The sequence below is a fragment of the Typopeltis vanoorti genome, chromosome 3 (genome assembly GCF_054136105.1).
Source record: "Typopeltis vanoorti isolate ZY-2024b chromosome 3, IOZ_Tvanoo_1.0, whole genome shotgun sequence".
Lineage (NCBI taxonomy): Eukaryota > Metazoa > Arthropoda > Arachnida > Uropygi > Thelyphonidae > Typopeltis > Typopeltis vanoorti.
In genome coordinates this window covers 117,813,117-117,832,955 of record NC_143551.1, presented here as the reverse complement: position 1 = coordinate 117,832,955, position 19,839 = coordinate 117,813,117, and the positions used below count along the sequence as shown (strand labels likewise).

General features: G+C 33.4%; 1 protein-coding gene across 2 annotated transcripts in view; it reads right to left on the bottom strand.

The window, feature by feature from the left end:
* Positions 1-19,839, bottom strand: part of Rpp14a (Ribonuclease P/MRP subunit p14 a) — a 51,492-nt gene that overhangs the window by 2,896 nt on the left and 28,757 nt on the right. For both annotated transcript variants that reach the window (XM_090415924.1, XM_090415925.1), the window contains exons 3-4: positions 16,542-16,618; positions 11,611-11,689 (exon numbers count right to left, since the gene is read on the bottom strand). In XM_090415924.1, the coding sequence (XP_090272050.1) occupies positions 11,611-11,689; positions 16,542-16,618 (156 nt within the window). The remainder of the gene's footprint in view (positions 1-11,610; positions 11,690-16,541; positions 16,619-19,839) is intronic.

The following is a 19,839-nucleotide window of genomic DNA, read 5'->3' as shown; positions in this document are numbered from 1 at the left end:
ATCAGTAAATAAAATATGTAAGAAGACTGACCTATGTAGAGCCTAACAAGAACATCTTCCTCTCTTCTGTTTCTATGTTGACTAAACTGCTAATATTTAATTTCATGACTGCTACTGGGCAATTAGCTTTGATTTATAAAATGTCTGTAGGGTGTATAACTGTCAAACAGCACATGAAAAACATATGACCTGATCTAGGAAACACATGGAAAACGTATGACCTGCTAATACTTAATTTCAGACTTAATATCATGCAATTTTTTTGTTGATGCTTCCTGCCATGATGACTGCTATTGGGCCATTTGCTTTGATTTATAAAATGTCTGTAGTCTGTATAAGAAACTGTCAAACAGCACATGGAAAATGTATGACCTGATCTAGGAAACACATGGAAAACATATGACCTGCAGTTTCATTTCCCTTAATTTCAATGTGGCTAGGAATCCAGCACAACCAAACGTCAAAATTAAGGGTCTCTTCATTTTGTACAATAGTTATAACACCTCACATAGCACAGGATGTGGATTATATACATAGGAGAGTAAACAGCCTGTAAAGAACTCAAAGAGTCTGTATAAATTACACACTTTTCGCACTTTTGGTAGTGAATCTCTTTTATATGCACAAGTGTAAGCTGAGTGACATGTAACTCTGCTATATAATTACCTCAATCAAGTAGAATCTGCTTTTAGATAGTAAAATCAGATCAGAGTATGAAATGATTGTCAGACATACAAAAACATTTTGGGAAAATTTGGAGAAAAGAAAGAAACTAATAATAATGGCAAATATCTGTTGGATTTCTGCTCTGGACATGGATTTGTTATTACTAACACCATGTTCCAACATAAAAATGTGCACATGAAGAGAACAGGCAAGGAATAAGAAAAGTCTCATTGACTAAGTTATTGTTGATAGTGATGTTTTCTCCCTGGTGCAGGACACCAGAGTGTACGGAGGATTTGAAATTGGAGTGTGATCACTATTTAGTCTCGAGCATGATAAAATTGAATTTCATATTGAAAAGAATAACATGTAGGAAAGTTTTAAAGCAAATAAAAGTTGAGCAGCTCTCAGATGTGAACTGTAGACTAAAATACACAAAGATTATTGAAGATAAAATGAAAGAGTTTGAGAACAAGAACCAAACCTTGGAGATTCAGTGACAAGCCTTGAAGAAAACCCTGATTGATTCAGCTAGAGAGGCATGTGGTGATGTTGTCTGCAAGGATAAAAAAATCAGAACTCCATGGTGGACACAGGAAGTTAAAGAGGCAGTGAAGGAAAGGAAGAAAGCATATCAAAAGTTCCTGTCAAATAAGTCAGCTTGTGCTCTTAGAGAATACAGAGACAAATGTAAGAAAGCTAAACAGTGTGTAAAACTAGCTAAACAAAAGTCATGGGAGGACTTTGGCAAGAACATAGAAAATAAATATCAAGAAGGTGGTAAGATATTCTGGAGGTTGTTGAAGAAGCTTAGGAATGGAGGAAAGAGTGCTGTAAAACGAGTTAGAGATGATAAAGGTGAGAAAAAAATGGAGAAAATGATATATTTGAAGTATGGAGTAATTACTTCGAAAAATTGCTAAAAGAAATAACCAGTGATAGCACAGTGGTAAAAAAACACTCAAGAGGCATACAGTCACTAATACATATCCATACTTGAAGTAGAAAAAGCCATCAAAGGCTTGAAATGTGGAAAGGCAACAGAAGTAGATGATATTCGACCAGAAATGCTGAAGTATGGTGGAATAAAAGTCTTGCAGTGGCTGCACTGCATAGTTCAGAAGGCGTGGACAGAGGAAAGAATTCCCGATGATTGAGTAGAGCTCTCATAGTACCCATATATAAAAAGGGAAATAAAACCGAATGTGAGAATTACAGAGGTAGTATATCCCTACTGAGTGTTCCTAGGAAGATATATGCAAGTATACTTGAGAAAAGGTTGAGAAGAATTGTGGAAGAAAAGCTTGGTGAAGAACAAGCCGGATTCAGGTCAAATAGAGGCTGTCATAATCAGATCTTTACTTATAACAAAGATCTGTATTTAAGTTTTGTCGATCTGGAAAAGGCATATGACAAGGTGCCAAGAGAGAAACTATTCAATACGTTACAGTTATATGGTGTCCACGGGGCATTATATCAAGCAATACTTAGTCTTTATTTGAGTTGTAAGTCAGCAGTTAGAATTGAAGGAAGTACAGGAAGATGGTTTAATGTTAAATCTGGTGTGAGATTATCCCCTCTGTTATTTATTATCTATATGGATCACATTATGAACGAAAGTGGTATTAAACATGATATCAGAATTGGAGATGTTAATGTCAGCTCTTTGCTTTATGGGGACAATGTTATACGTCTAAATAAATCCGCTACAAGTTTGCAAGATTCTCTGACTAAATTGAATAACTGTTGTAATAGATATGGTATGAAGGTCAGCAATAAAAAGACAAAGACAATGAAAATAGGCTGAATCATTGAAAATGTTAACTGTGTTGTGAATGGAGAACCTGTGGAACAAGTACCACATCAGCTACTTAGGCACGATTTTTTGTGAAGATGTAAATTAAATATAGAAATAGACAACAGAATCAACAAAGCTGGTATGGTAGGAAGTCAATTGAATAAATTCATATGGAATAAGAGAGAAATTAATTGGAACGCATTAGCTGTATACAAGACAGTGTTCAAACCAGTTTTAACTAATGGATCTGAGAGCTGGGTCAGAAGTAAAACACTTGACCAAAGACTAGAGACCGCAGATATGAGAGTCCTGAGAAAGATTATAGGCATGAACAGATGGCAATATCATATTAAAAATGAGGATATTAGGAAAGAACTTGACATCGTCAGCATCCAGGAATGCGTTAGCAGAGCTAATCACAGGTGGTATGGTCACTTAAAAAGAATGGGCAAGGAAAAATTAGCAAAACAAGTGTTCTCTGCCAGGTTGGCAGGAAAACGACCCAGAGAAAGGCCAAGATATAGGTGGATTGATACAGTATAAAGTGTCTTAGACGATAGAAATATAAGATCTGATAATGTTGGAGTCTTGACAAGTAACAGACTGATTTGGAGGAAAATTATAGAAAGGAAGTTAGTAATGATGTAAATTTTTCATGTAGTACTATCATATCCTGTACATCCCTTGAGGGTTTGTGGCAGGAATTTGATGATGAAATCAGAAGCACACCCAACAAAGATTGGAAGTGATCACCATTTAGTGATAAGTAAGATAAAACTGAATTTCATACTAAAAGGAAGTGTATATAAGAAAATTTTAAGCAAATCAAAACTGAGCAGTTTTCAGAGGTGAACTGAAAACTCAAATAAACAAACATTATTCAAGAAATAATGAAAAAGATTAAAAAACAAGAACCTTAGAAAGAAAACATCAATGATTCACCTAGAGAGGCATGTGGTGAGTGTCTGCAAGCAGCACCAGATTTACGTATAATCTAAAAAAGCTACAGTTTAGGGCCTCGCAATCTGCTGGGGCCTCAAATAAAAAAACAAAAAAAATATAAAAATTGATAAAAAAAAAATTCGTAGAAAAATCACTCAAATGAAGTCAGACATATCACGATGATAATTTCTAAATAATTTTAAATATACAAAATATAACAAAAGAAGTTTTTTCCCTCTCAAAAACATTAATTAAAATATTTATCTTTAATACCTAAATAAGTTTTAATTAATTTTTAAAATCATTATTTAGAAAATGTTTGTAATCTTTTATTTTCTAGCATTTACTTCTGCTATTCCATTTCCAACCACACAATGAAACGAACATTTGGAAGTGGATACCAGAAAAGAAAAAGAAAGCAGCAGCTTGAAGACGAATTCAAAAAAGCAACAAAACTTGATATATATTTCACTGCAGCAACGAAAGATGATCCACAGACCCAGGGAGAGCAGCCAATTCCAAAACAACAGCCTACTGTCTCTGAGATCATAGAGTCTGGAATCTCAGCTGATGGAAATATTGTAATTGATCCCAGTGTGAGCATTGCTGCTGTTGGAGAACCGACATCTACAGTTGAAACAAAAAAATTCATGAAACTCAGTGATATTGGTCAATGGTGGTGTCCTCACACAGGATGAACTCCCATACTGGATCTTAAAAGGTCCATGCGAGTGTCAGCACTGCAACGGTCCATTTGAAAACTCTAAGCGTTCATTCAAAAATCAGGTTAGATATTGTTCAAAAGGTCTTTTTCAGAATAGGAAGGTTAATGGTGAAGTATATGATCTGGAATGGTTTGTGTACTCACCAACAACAGGTTGTATTTATTGCTTTGTCTGCAAACTGTTTTCAACATCAACTGCAGCACTAACTTCTGATGGATTTTCTGACTGGCAAAATCCCATTGCAATTCAAAGTCATGAACACTCTGAAGAGCTTTGCTTACATACTTGACAAGAAAGCATGGTCAAACCTTAGACTTGGGACTAGCAAAACAAATAAAAGAAGAATAGCTTTATTGTAAGAATGTGCTTGAGCATGTTGTTGCAGTGATATGCACATTAGCGGAATGCGGTCTGGCTTTTAGTGGAGACAATGAAACTTTTGAATCGCGAAATAATGGCAACTACTTTGGTTTGTTAGAAATGATTGCTAAGTATGATCCATTTCTTTCCAATCACATAAAACAACATGGAAACAGAGGATCTGGGTAACCTTCATATTTGTCGAAAACAGTATGTGACGAATTGATCCAGCTTATGTCTAATAAAGTAAGAAAATCAATTTTGGATGATCTGAGAAAGGCATACTTCAGTTTGTCTGTGGACTCTATGCCAGATCTTTCCCATGTGGATCAACTAACTGTTATAGTAAAGTATGTATCACCTGGTGATAGTTTACCTGTTGAACGTTTTCTGACTTTCCTAGAGTTGGAAAATCACAGTGGTGAATGTATGGCAGGTATGGTGGTGGATTATCTAAATAAGGACTGCAAAGTTGATTTCAGCAAATGCCGAGGACAGTCATATGATAATGCAGCGAATATGGCTGGCAAATACAAGGAAATGCAACAAAAAATACTTGAGTTAAACAAGCATACTATATATATTCCGTGTGCCAGTCATTCACTAAATCTTGTCGGCCGTGCTGCTGTAGATTGCTGTTTAGATGCAGTAAACTTTTTTGCTGTTGTTCAAGAAATATACACTTTCTTTTCATCTTCTACAAAGAGGTAGTCTGTGATGTTATCTTTCTTGAAAACAGACTCAGATACCAGAGTACTAAAAAGACTGTCTGACACTAGGTGGGAAGCAAATGTCAAAGCAGCATCTGCCATAAATGTGAATTATAAGCCCATCATAGATGCTCTAAGTCACATTTATGATGATAAGAATGAAAAGGGAGCTACAAAACTAGAAGCTGTGGAAAAAATGGAGGAACTAGAGTTTGTTTTTATGCTACATTTATGGAATAATTTGCTGCCAGAGTTTCACAAAACCAGTATGGCTCTCCAGGATCCAAAGATTGCACTTACCACATGTACAAATCACTTTCTCACTATGTTAAAAACATTCGAGAAAATTTTGATGATTTTGAAGAAGTTAAATCTAGATTGCCTGGTGTAGAATATAAGTCTACAGTAAAATGAAAGAGGATGAGAAACAACAAGCTAATGATGGAGCTTCACCTGATGCTAATGAACAGCTTTCTCCAAGAGACAAATTTCGAGTGAAATCCTTCATTCATATCATAGATCTCCTTGAGGCAAATTTAACGAGAAAAGCAACAGTCTACAATTATGTTGCAAATAAATTTTCATTTTTAGTTGATTTAGAAGTTTCAGAGGTACAGCTACAAAAAGCAGTAGATACGTTAATAAAAGAGTATCCACACGATGTTGATATTAATCTCACGAGTGAACTGAGGCACTTCCATGAGTATGTCAAGCAGAATTATCCTGAAAAAGAACATTTTCAACACAAGATTGAGTTAGTTTTCCCCTAATGTGGAAGCAATATTATGACTATTTCTGTGTTTAATGGTAACAAATTGTTCAGGAGAAAGATCATTTTCACAGCTAAAGAGAATAAAAAATGAAATGAGAGCAACTATGTCTCAAGAAATATTGTCTGCACTTAGCATCATGTGTATAGAAAGCAATAAGTTACATAGCATATCTTTTGATGACATAATTAATGATTTTTCTTTTGGGAAATCAAGAAAGAAAATATTTTAAGTTATATCTTAGAGCCTTTTAGAGGATTATATAATATAATTATTTCTATTAAATATTGTTGTATTATAACAATTTATCCACTCCATATTTTCAATATTAATTTATTTTATATATATATATATATATATATATATATATATATATATATATATATATATATATATATATATATATATACAGGGTGTTCGGGATAAATTTGACATATTTATAATTAATTATATTTTTCCGTAAGTTACATGTATTAACACACACTTCTCTTCATTTAAAAGTTTGGACCCTTCTTCATTCATATACAAGATGTCAGAAAGGATGGATAGCTGGAACCCACCTGAATCATGGAAGAGAATAACTTGTATCATGATGATTCGTGCCCGCCATCAAAATAAGGATATTACGACTGCTGCCCAATGCTCCCTGAATACAGTAAAAACAATCAGGCATGAACTAGAGACTTGCAATGGTAACTACGAGGATGTAGCAAGAAGAAAGATCCCTAGCAGACGATCTGATTGCGTTCGTACAGCAGAATTCCTCGCAAATCTGCAGGAACAGGTGTTGAAGAACCCTGGCATTGGAATTCGGGCTTTGTTCGTGGAGTTGCTAACTGTAGTCAAGCCCTGGATAACAAGGGTAGCCAATGGTAGGCCGTATGTATGGCAGCAGGATTCGGCCCCTTGCCACACCTCTGGGAAAAGTCAAAAATGGTTGTCTGAAAATTTCTACGACTTCACCAGTCCAAATGTTTGGCCTCCAAACTCCCCAGACCTTAACCCCATGGATTATTTTGTATGGGGCGCAGTTGAAAAAGACACCAATCGCACTTCCAGTAATACAAAAGCCCAGTTAATGGATAAAATTAAAACAGTTTTTGCGGCCCTTCCCAGGGAGACTGTAGCATCAGCTTGTTCGAGGTTCCGAAGCAGAATTGAAGCTGTGATCGATGCTAATGGTGGTTATTTTGAGTAAATCTTGTTGATGGTATTGTAATTAACTCTGCCTGTAATGTTTTTTTGTCAATTCATTAAATTTAATAGATACAAAGAAGATTTTCTTTTTCCTTACGAAACTGTCAAATTTATCCCGAACACCCTGTATATATATATGTGTACCTGTATTATTTGGAATTTTGGGTACCCAATTTTATGTGATGTCTACTGTTCAATTTTCACCTGAATAAAAGATTAATTTAATTTTTACTTTTCATTTTCCTATTTTAATTTAAAACTTTCTGTTCTGTGAGCCTTATTTGTCTTTTTTAAACCCTTTAATTATATAATTATTTCTCTGATTTTGTAAAAGCATACTTTATTATTTTTTTAATAAAAATTAAAAGACAATATATTTTCATATATTAAGAAGCATATATATTTTAAATTTTTCTGAGACCAGCTGATGTAATTTAAAACAGTAGGGACCTCTGGGTTTTGTATAGCTTAGGGCTTCAAAATCCGGCCCTGTCTGCAAGACACTCTCATGGTGGACTCAGGAAGTTACAGAGGCAGTCAAGGAAAGGAAGATAGCATATCAAAGTTCCTAGCAAGTAAGTCATCTTGTGCTCTCTTACAGAATACAGAGAAAAATGCAAGAAAGTAAAGCACTGTAAAACCAGCTAAACAAAATCATGAAAAGCCTTTGGTAAGAACATAAAAAATAAATATCAGGAAGGTGGCAAAATATTCTGGATGCTATTGAAAAAAAAAACAAAAAAACTTAGAAATGGAGGAGACAGTACTGTAAAAGGAAGAGGTGATAAAGGTGTCATGAAAACTGAAGATAAAGATATTCTAGATGTCTAAAGTAATTACTTTGAAAGATTGCTAAATGGCCAGCCTGGCTGGCCAAGTGGTTAGCATATCCGCTCTCCAGCCAAAAGGCTGCGGGTTCGAATCCAAGCCATGGGCATGGATGTTTGTGATTATATGTGGAAATACTACTGGTGGTCGGCGGTAGATGGCGTTGGTGTAGTTGCGGTCAGTTGGTGGATTGAGAGTTGTAGATGAGTCCTCCCTCAATAAGTCTTTGGACTCCTTGGAGGTGTGAAATAATAATAATAATAATAATAAAAATTAAGCAGTGGCAGCATGATGGTGGAAAAACACTCAACAGAAATGCAATCAGGACAACATATCACTAATTAGAAAAGCCATCAAAAACTTGAAATGTGAAAAGGCAGATGGGGTAGATGATATTTGACCAGAATTGTTCAAATACGAGGTATAAAAGGCTTAAAATGATATTCTTTAAGGTAAAAATGTGATGTACAGTATATCTACTTTTCTAAAACTAGTTTGCTCATGCCTTAATATCTTTTCTATTTATCCATTTATCAAAATTTTACTGACTTTTCTGCAAATACAAACAGACTAATTCCACTCCAATTTTCACATTTAGAGAGATCTCCTTTCTTTGGAATTATAGTTATCATTACTTCTTTCATCTGGGTATTCTTTCAGTCTCTAGCACATTATTAAAGATCACTTGAACTATCAGAAGAAACTTCTACAGTTGTCTTAAGCATTTCTGTTGCTATATTATCATGAAAGTAGCAGTACACAAGACAGTGTTCTAACTATTTTTAACCTATGGAACTTACAGCTGGGTTTGAAATAAAACATTTAATCAAAGACTAGATATTAGATATTTTATACAGATATTAGAGTTCTGAGAAAAATTAGGAGAGTGAATGGCATCAATGGCAAATCATATTAAAAATGAAGATATCAAGAAGAAATGTGACAATGTTAGCATTCAGGATGTGTGAGCAGTGGTAATCTCAGACAACATGGTTGCTTAAACAGAACGGGAAATGAAACGTTACCAAAGCAGGTGTTTGATGCTAGGATAGGCAGGAAAAAGACTTACAGGATGATCAAGATCTATGTGGATTGATGGAATATGAAGTGCCTTAAAAGAATGGAATACCTGGTCTGACAATATAGAGTCCTGACTAACATCAGTTAATTTGGAGCAAAATTATTTACAGGAAGTTATAATGTAGACTATGAAGTATTATCACAATATCCTGTACACCAACTGCAGATACATATCAGGAATTTGATGATTATGATGACTACATGCATTGTGCAATGAGATACCTGAGAATAGGAATAACTCTGCTACCTCCAGAGACCAGCAAATTCATCTTTAGTTGTAAAGGTCCTTAAAAGATTCCTCACACCCTAGATATGTGATTTGAATTTGTCTCTCTCTGACAAAAGGGTAAACATCACGTTGGCTTAGTGACTGCACTATGGAGGGTTTTTTTTTTTTTTTTTTTTTTTTTTTTTTTTTGTGAATGAGTGTGTAGACAGTATTCTGATGTTAACCAGAAACAAGGAAATTCAATGCACCTGCCAATGATGATATCATATCCACTAGTTATTTGGATGCGAATGGTGAAGTGCATTCAGAATTCATGCTTAATGGCACCACTAAGTCTTAGTTCTGGAACACTGAAAAAACTTAAAACATAGCTTAGAAGGATTTGTCTTTACATGTAACAGCTTTGATTCCACTGTGACAAATGATTCCAGAGATTCACTACTTTGGTTCTGGATTATCTTGGCCAACCATGTGGTTTAAACTTCATTCTACCCAACTTCTTTTCCAAAAATGAAGGGACATTTCAAAAAGCATCAGTTCTTATGAGATTTGAAGATGTAACAGTGAAGATATAGTTTCATTAAAGATGCTTAGTTTTATTGTGACAGGCTGATAACTACTTGAATGTTGTGAAAGTATGCAGAATGTAGATGCAAGAATTATGTCAAGAAATAATGGTCTGCAGAATAAAGCTCAAAGGAAGTGTCCTTTTTTAACAAAAGCAAAAATAAAAAATACAAATAAAATCAGGAAGTATTGTTTTTCTGGATTCCTATGTACAGTAATCCCTCGATTAATGCGCTCCCGATTAGTGCATCATTTTTTTCGATACCCAAATTCGATTAGTGCGCCTATATACATCTTAAAAATAAGAGTTACAGATTTTAAAAATTTTCTATCTATACATTTTTATGACTAACTACTGTATTTTAAAAAAATCACTCACCAGAATGAAATAATTTAGTTACCGATTTAAAACATTTTACAAAGTTATTTTTAACGGCATACTACAATACCTCCATGTATACTATGTTCCAAATTTTTACTGCCAAAATTTATGTTATCTGCTATAGTACGCCCACAGATTCGAGACCCTTCAACACATGTCACAAAAAAGGAGAATCCATTCCAATAATAGGGTAATCAATCCATCTTCTGGGATGAATTGTTTATTATTACACGTCAGAAAATTAACTTCTCTTTTATGTTCATTGTAGTTTTTAAAGTGGTAACTATTTTGCTTGTATAACAGTTGGGAAATTTTATCTATAAAGCACGTGATTTCGCCTGTTGGTGACCAATTGATACGTCCTTCATTTCTTTCTCTCCTTCAATAATAACATCCAAGAGTTAATTAAAGCTCATTCTGAAGAATTGAGTGATTCCGACCTGCTAAATTTAGATGCACAGCGGGAAGATCCTGCTGTGCATCTAAATTCATCCCAGAAGAATATGAAGAAAATTTAACTACTGATAGTCAGCCAAAAGAGATTTCACAGAAACAATTTGAAATATTTTTTGTACAATCGAAGTTTTTAAGCAGCAATGCTTAGAAGCCAACCCTGATGAAGAGAGAAGCAGTAAAATTAGCAGAAGAGGCAATAGGGCCATACTGTCGGTTGTATGAAAAAAAAAGAAACAAAATGCCCACCAAACTACGTTAGCTCAATTCTTTGTTAAGAAGTAGAATAATAAATTTATATTTTGAAATGTTTTATTGCCTTTCAGCATCATGGTTTTCCTTTAACTAGACCCTGAGACATACCCTAATTCTTTTATAAAAAAAAAAATAAGGGTCCAAAAAGAAATCTGAGAAACGAATTATACATTTCCCCATAGGTTATTATATTCAATTAGTGCGTTTTCGATTAATGCACCTGTTTTAAAGAACGCATTAGGCGCACTAATCGAGAGATTGCTGTATATTTACTGTGGTGTTCCATTGTTCCAATGGAATATCAATTCAGTATGCAAAATTATCAGTTTGAATTAAGTGAGATTTTCTGGTTATATCCCTTTTAATGTATCTGAAAGACCCAATAAGTATAATTAATCTTTGTGTGGAAAAAATAAAATAAAATAACAAAATGTTTATCAATTTTCTTGGCTATTCGTCTCTGAAAGGGATGCATATACTGTCTTCTTTGAATATGGTATTTATTTGAATTTTTGATTTAATTATTTTGATAACTGCTAACATATAAATAACTTTTATGAGCTTTTGAAAATTATTATCTCATTTAAAAAGGTTGGGAAAACATTACATTAAATAAAACCAGAAAGCCTTTATCTCAATTTAGCTCACCTTATGCACTCTGAAAGCACATTCCTGTTCACCAAACTTTGAATATAGAGTAAGTGAACTCCACACCTTTACCAAATCCCTAAACAGAGAATTATTTTCCTTTAAATTTCCAGTTTAAAAATATATAAACAACTCAGTTTATTTCAAATGGTCAGTAAAGGCAAACCAAGCTATTCAATCTTATAAATTATTTCAACTATACAGTGTTAACCTGCCAAATAACTTCTAATAAACCACATCTAATATTACAAGATATAAATGTTAATTTCATTCATGTTGTTGTTTAAAGGAAATAAATAAGTACCTTCAGACAATAAACTAATTTAATTATTGCACCAAATACTTTGTCTTGATCACCAGAGATTTTCACAGATATACAGAGCAAGCATGTACTGTATGCCCACAGATGCGAGACCCTTCGACACTTCTGTGCATGTCAAAAGAAGGAGAATCCATTCCGATAATAGGGTAATCAATCAGTCTTGTGGGATGAGTTGTTTATTATTACACATCAGAAAATTAACTTTTCTTTTATGAACAATAGTTTTTAAAATAACTATTTTGCTTTTATAACAGCTGGAAAATTTTACATATAAAGCATGTGATTTCGTGTATTGGTGACCAATTCATACATCCTTTATTTCTTTCTCCCCCTCAGCATGAATTGACTATTCTTGGCAAATCTGCCAGCCCTGGTTCTATGAACTGTGGGCATACAATAATAGGAGATGCAAAACAAACTGAGTACTTATCCTACAGTACTAATCTATGTTCTCTAATAGGAATTAAAAACCTTCCAGATTTTTGGTACTGGAATTTGTTTAAGTTGCAAAATGCTATAGAAATTACCAAAAGAGTCTCCTGGTTTTAATCTTCATCTATATATTTAGAGCTTTTTCCCAATGAATTTGATGATCAGTCAGTGGCATGATCTGTAACATATGAGTGGACACAATGTGGTTATTTGATGTATTATATACATTTATCCACAGATGTTAGTATCACTTCCAGTCTATAGATCAATTTGCAGAAAATGAACTCTTGTAAGTGTCTGGATGCTTGATAGAGTCATTTGATGAGAATATAAGAATATAGTCAATTTTTGTTGTTAAGTCATGAAGATAGATAGGATGTTGGATTTTTTTCCTCTCTCTCTCTAATTGAAGTTTGTGGGAAGATTGGGGGGGGGGGGGGGGGAGACTGACTAAGAATATTAGTGATTTCAGTGTAAGGGTAGTGTGGTCTGAACAGATGGTCCAGGCTTTATTAGCTAATGTTTTCATAACATCATAATGTTGGAACAGTAGTAGTAAGCAGTAGGTTTTTTCACTGGGTTACAAAGAAAATTATACTTGCCAAGAAATTATATTTTTGTATCTTCATGGTCATGAGGATACTTTCACACACTTGGGCAAAGGATTAAGCAAAAACATAATTTCTTTGCAAGTATAATTTATTAAGTGATAGTGATGTTGTTCTCATAATTTTAAGGTTGTGAGTTTGTTTTCCACCTAAGGTACTTCTATTTCTGTTAGTCACATGGATGGAATCTCTGCTCTACCAACAGGTTTGAATCTCAGTGGATATAGATGTATTTGTATGTGAATATCTTTAGGTGAAACATAAGGTTTCGTTTATCTTCAGATATTTCTTCATTGACAAAATCCAAGCCCACACATGGTACTTAAGTCCTATAGGTTATAATCTTTTGTGAGAAGCAATCACATTACAAAAACTTGGAGGATGGTTCCTGCAGACTGATAAGAGTCCACTAGATAGATATGACTATAATTACAAGAAAGGATACACAGTTATTGTTTCTTTTTCTATGGCAGGATGAATCCTGGGGATATACAGGTTTAAGTGTACTAAAAAGGTTTTAACATAATCCATGTTATGTGAAGAACATGCCATTTCAGGCACATTTTCTTTCTTTTTTAAGAGAAAAGGGCAAAGCTAATAATAATGTACCTGCTGCATTTCTGTTCCAGACACAGACTAGTCATCATAATATTATGTTTTCACATAACATGTGCATAAAAATAACAGGGATCACTTAAGGGTTCAAAATATATAAATAGGAGGAAACTTCCACATAGCCTTAGAAGGTGAACAACTGGCCCTTACCCTCTCAGGGTGCACTCAGTTAGTAGGAATATATCTGGATACTGAAAGAACAAGGATAGGTTGGCAATTTGGGATGTAACTGATCAGTTATCTGGCTTAAATTGAAATAAAATAATGGAATTTCATTCCAAATGGGACATTGCCTAGTTAAACAAAGTTCCTACTGTTTTTGTCAGGGAACAAGGGCAGCAAGAAGTCAGCTACTGGCAAACTCCAACTCAACATCAGCAGAATTAAAGAAAGACAGACACCATCATCATGAGTTACTGATGGAAAAGAAATGGAATTGACAGAACAATTAGAGAAGCATGAAGTCAACATAATTAGTGTTATTGAAATAAAAAAGACAAAAAACAGGTAAGACTATTCTATATAACAACTAAGATTATTTAGGCAATAATGACCATGAAAGGGACAGAGTATCAATAGTATTCAGCACTGAACATTAGAATAATTCTAAATGGCAGGCAGTATAAAGTACAGTGATGTGGGCAAATGTCAAAATGCCGAAAGTTCTACTAAGGAAGAAGCAGAGAAATTTGTTGAATCATCAGAGAAGACATCTGACATCAAGAAAAAAAAAGTCATCTTTGCTGGAGATCTGAATAGTAGAGTAAGAAATGAATACCAGTCAAAGAGAATTGTTTTAGAAAAAAATCAGCAAAAAATGAACAAAGGTAATAATGATGGTAATTACCTGCTGGTACTTACCATATTATTAGTGAGAAATAAGCAATCTCACTGATTGTTATAATTGATAGTGAGTGATAGCTTCATACTGATTCAGGACACAACAGTATACAAGGGATTTGAAATAGGAAGTTTCAGCAATTTAGCTTTGAAAAGATTAAAAATGAATACGATACTAAAATAGAGGTGTATAAGAAAGTTTTAAAAAGAATGAACGATAAAGCTTTTAGAGGTGAACTGTAGACTCAAATATAAAAATATTATTCAAGGAGAAAAACTAAACCTTGGATACAGTGGATTCTGAAGAAAACATTGATTCCTTCATGTGCCAAAGTAGTTGTTTACAGGGATGGAAAAATCAGAACTCTATGGCAGATGTGAGAAATTAAAGTGGAAGTTATAGAAATTCTAGCAAGTAAGTCACATGTGCTCTCAGAGAATACAGAAAAAAATGTAAGAAAGCAAAGAGATATGTAAAAGTAGCTAAATAAAAGTCACAAGAAGACTTCAGTAAAACGAATCAGAAACGATAAAAAGGTATATTATTCAATATACATATTTTTTTGGCTCATCACATATACATACATACATGCAATTGTATACATAATGTATATTTGATATTTTTACTGATATCAGTTAGGTAATAGGCCCAGATTTTCTATACCCATATATCCACATATTTTCTATAGCTATGTTATTAAACTTGTGTAAGCAAGTTATACATTTCAGTAATATAATTTTCTTTTTTGCATATAACCTCATTTTCTCTAATGACATTTTGCACACCATATTTCAATTTGATATTTTTTTAGAGAACTAGGCCCTCCCCAAGGACTAGTACCAGACTGCAGACCACAACTCTGGGAAATTTAGATTAGATAAGCTGGAAACCCTGATCTGGAGAAAAAAAAAAGAAAATATTCATGCCAATGGTGGGCATGGATATTTCACAGCCTGTAATGAAGAGCATATATGTTGACCACTTGATCAACTAGGCCAGCAGAAAAACTTCCATAAAACATGTAAAGGAAATAAGCAATAAAAATGCCAGTAGTTTGCATGCAAAGGGCACTGTTCTCTAGTTTATTATAAGGACACTTGCAGTCATGTGAAAAACACACCTGTAAATAAAACAGAACTATATGCATATTGCTGTGCTATGTTTCTGAGTGTTTATGCTAAACAACCACTGTTCTGCTTATATTTACATTATCTTTAAACTATGGTAGCTTAAACTTGGTAGCTGTGAGTAGGTATGCATCCTACTCACAGCTACCAAGCATATTTGAACGTGACAGCAGCTTCATGGTTTCTCATAAAGAAACATTTTCGTATGTATGAAATCAAACTCTAGGCTTGATATGTAGCGAACAATGAGAAAGTTTAATAGCAAAGCTCTTTTCTAATAACATTTGATCATATAAAATCAAATATATAACTGTTCACATAACATAAACATGAACCTACTGAAGCACAAACTTTAATATATATGATATTATTTAAAAGGATACTTAATATGAATAAACAGTGTAAGAATGCTGTTACTGAAAAGGCTCGTGTATCTACTTTAAAAATAACCATAGATGCATATTGTATATATATAAAAAAAGTCTGTACACTGACAGACACACAACAGATTATTAGCTAATTAGCTAATGATCTGTTGTGTGTCTGTCAGAAAAAACCATTAGCTAATATAGCTAATGTTTTTTTTGCATCTGCTCCATCTGCATTTTCTCCACCTGCTATTTTTAGAAATTAGCTAATTTCTAAAAATAGCAGATGGATAAAAAACATTAGCTAATTAGCTAATGTTTTCTCTCCATCTGCTATTTTTAGAAACCAAAAGTACAACTCAGCATGGAGTATTTAAGCTTTTTTTTTTCCAGTGGGTACAAATGCTTTATATTTTATAGCATCTCAAACATCCATGACAAATATCTTTGCAACTTCACCATGGATATCAAAGGTGTATCCAATAATATGCATTAATATGTCCATGAACAATAGTAAATTAAAATTATCACTCTAATATTTTATAAAATGTATGACAAATTTTGGAATTTTAAGATATTACATTCTATGATATTAAGGACACAAAACAAATAACATACTTGGCTGGAAATCTAATGATTGCTCTTAGATTTGCTTCTGAATACTTAAGAATATCCACAGGAATTGCACATCCTATCTGGCAGAATTCAGTAAGTTTTAAAATAATTAGTATCATTTCAAACATAATTTGTAAAATTAAATCATAAATGAATACAGAAGTTCATCACATATAAGACATAAGTTGACATAGTAATAAAAATCAATAAGTTTCAATAAGCATCTTTTGTATAGTTGATTTAAAAGATGGAATAACAGTTCAATATTAAGAACAGAAGGATTAACAATGCAAATAATCTACAGTTCTAACAAGGTTTAGCAAAAGGTATATAAATAAAATAACATAGTAATAATAATAATTAATTAATATTGATGAATAATGTTAGGTAATATTACTTCCTACAATGGGGATAAATATGATCCATCAGATTAGACTACAGGCACAGGACTGTAGTGTTTTTTCCCAGCAAACACTATATATGTGGGGATGATAGCATCACCTGCAAGTTAAGAGAGCTCCATTTTGGTATACTTCATATTTCTTATGGCTTTTAATTTTTGGGTCCTGAAAATTCCTCTACTGGCAATTTCTTGTGTTGAAAAAAAAAATCTCTCTCATATGTGGTTATCTTACTTTGTTCAATTTGTAGCTATGCATCATCAAAAACATAAGAAATACATCATGTACCATGAACTGGAATATCTGGACATTTGCAGAGCATATATACTATCTCCACGCACAGTTTTCTGGGTTAAAAAAAAAAAGACTAAAGTTCTACATAAAAGTAGGTTCCTCATGAAATGAACTGGATAAGAGAAGAGAAGCTGTGAAGCATTACTGAGAGACAAACAAAATTTAACACCATTATGGAAAGTGCTAGATATTCCTCACTGTTAATTTTTTTTAATACTTTGTACTAAACTTTGTTGCAGTGACAGAGAAACAATTGTTTGTTTTTTTCCATAAAAGTGATTCAAGACATAAGTGTTAGAAGTGAAAATGTAGTGAAAAATGTTATCATTAATAAAAAATAATAAATGGCCTCGTATTCCTTATGAAATGCATGTGTTTTTTTCTTCAGACTGATAAACATATATTAGTTAACATATTTGCTTCAACACTGGTAGTTATATAGGATAAAAATGAACCAATGGTATTAACATAACCTTATAAATTGATTAGATCTGGGATTAAACACATGACTATGATATATCAGATGAACTGTGGTATAGTACACCCAAGGTAACATCTCACTAGGGAGATATTTTTCAGATTGGTGAGCCAGCACAAAATTTTTCAAGCCCTGCATAATGATAAAGATAGTATACAGTTTTGCCTTACATCAGATTTAACTTCAGTCCATCTTCCTCTACATCCTTCAATTCTAATTGCTTACCTATCACTCAAGTATTAGCTGTATCATTTAAATCAGCGCTTCCCAAACTGCGGACCGTGGTCCCCTTGGGGAGCTATTAGTTTTGTTGAGGGGGCCATGAAATAATGAAAACAAATTTAAAATGTTGTAAGACTAAGTAGATATTTTTTTTAATCTTAATAGAAACGTATTTAATTTTTATTATTTCTTTTTTGTTATTTTTTATATTTTAATATAAAAAATCATACATTGGTGTTGGTTCAAAAATTTTGCTTCTTGCATATTTCAGTGTTTAATGAATATTAGTAAATATATGCTTATTCATATAAGTTTCATTTCATTACAATAAATATTATAATAATATATGTTTGTATTACGAATTTTTTTCCGATGGGGGGGGGGGGGGGGGGCATGGAATATTTTAATTTTTCCAAAGGGGTATTTACATCCATAAGTTTGGGAAGCACTGATTTAAATATACAATTTTGCTGCTTTGAACAATTTTTCACTAGGAACCTTCTTATATATCCAACGGTTATCTAATCTAATTTTGTGGCCTCCTCTTTAAGAGGGTTGCAGCTGATGAACAATCCACTTCCATGCCTCTCTATATTTTGCTTCTGTAAAACTCTTGCCCATCCAATCTTTGATGTTGTTCAGTTGCAGTTGGGCACTTCCTCTTCCTCTCCTTCTCTCCATCATTCCCTGCAATACTATTCTGGGAAGCTCTCCAGAAGAATCCCTCATCAAATGTCCTGCAAATGCTATTTTTCTTTTTTGGATACTAGCCATATAGTCTCTTTTCATTTTGAATCTTTTAAGAACCTCTTCATTGCTCACTCTTTCAGCCCAGCTGATACGATCCATTTTTCTCAAGCGCCACATTTCAAATGCATTCAATCGGTCACTCATCTCTTTATTGATCATCCAGAACTCACATCCATATGTCCCCATGCTCCAGATCATTGTCTTGAGGATTCCTTACTTTCAACTGTTTGTTCAGATTTCTGTTTCCTAATATGTGATATATTTGGAAAAATGCTGCTTTTGCTTTTATAATTCTGTTCTTAATTTCATAATTAGATCTATTGTCTTCTGTTATCCAACCCCCAAGGTATTCAAAACTTTTTACATTTTCTATTCTTTGTCCGTTCAAAGTGATGAACTGTGATTTCTATTTCTATTTCCTAATATGTGGTATATTTGGAAAAAGGCTGCTTTTGCTTTTATACTTCTGTTCTTAATTTCATAATTAGATGTATTGTCTTCTGTTATCCAACCCCCAAGGTATTCAAAACTTTTTCATTTTCTATTCTTTGTCCGTTCAAAGTAATTTCCATCCCATCACTTCCTTTCCTTGAAATCTTCATCACTTTTTTCTTCTGAATGTTTATTTTCATTTCATATCTCTCATTTCTAACCCTGTTCAGTCTGTTCAAAATTCTTTGCAAGGCTTCCTCTGTTTCACTCACAAGTAAGATGTCATCTGCATATCTTATATTATTTATCAGATGTCCGTTTATCTTTATTCCATCCTTCAGATCTTCTAAGGCCTCCCTCATCATCCATTCACTATAGACATTAAAAAGGAGTGGGGACATCCCACACCCTTTCTTATGGGGTGTCAGGCAAGGGTTCCTCTCCTTCAAATCTGACCTTGGCTTCTTGAGTTTTGTATATTCTGAACAAAATTCTCATTGTTTTTATCTATTTTATGCAAAACATCAAATAAAACAGAGTGATTAACGTTATCAAAAGTTTTTTCATAGTCCACAAAGCATAGATATAAATCTTTAGTACACCCAATCATTCTTTCCCCCAATATCCGTAGTGTTGTGATAGCTCCCTAGTTCCCCTGAAACCAACCTGTACTTCATTTAATTCCCTCTCTATCATCTGTTCCATTCTTCTATATATTATGTTG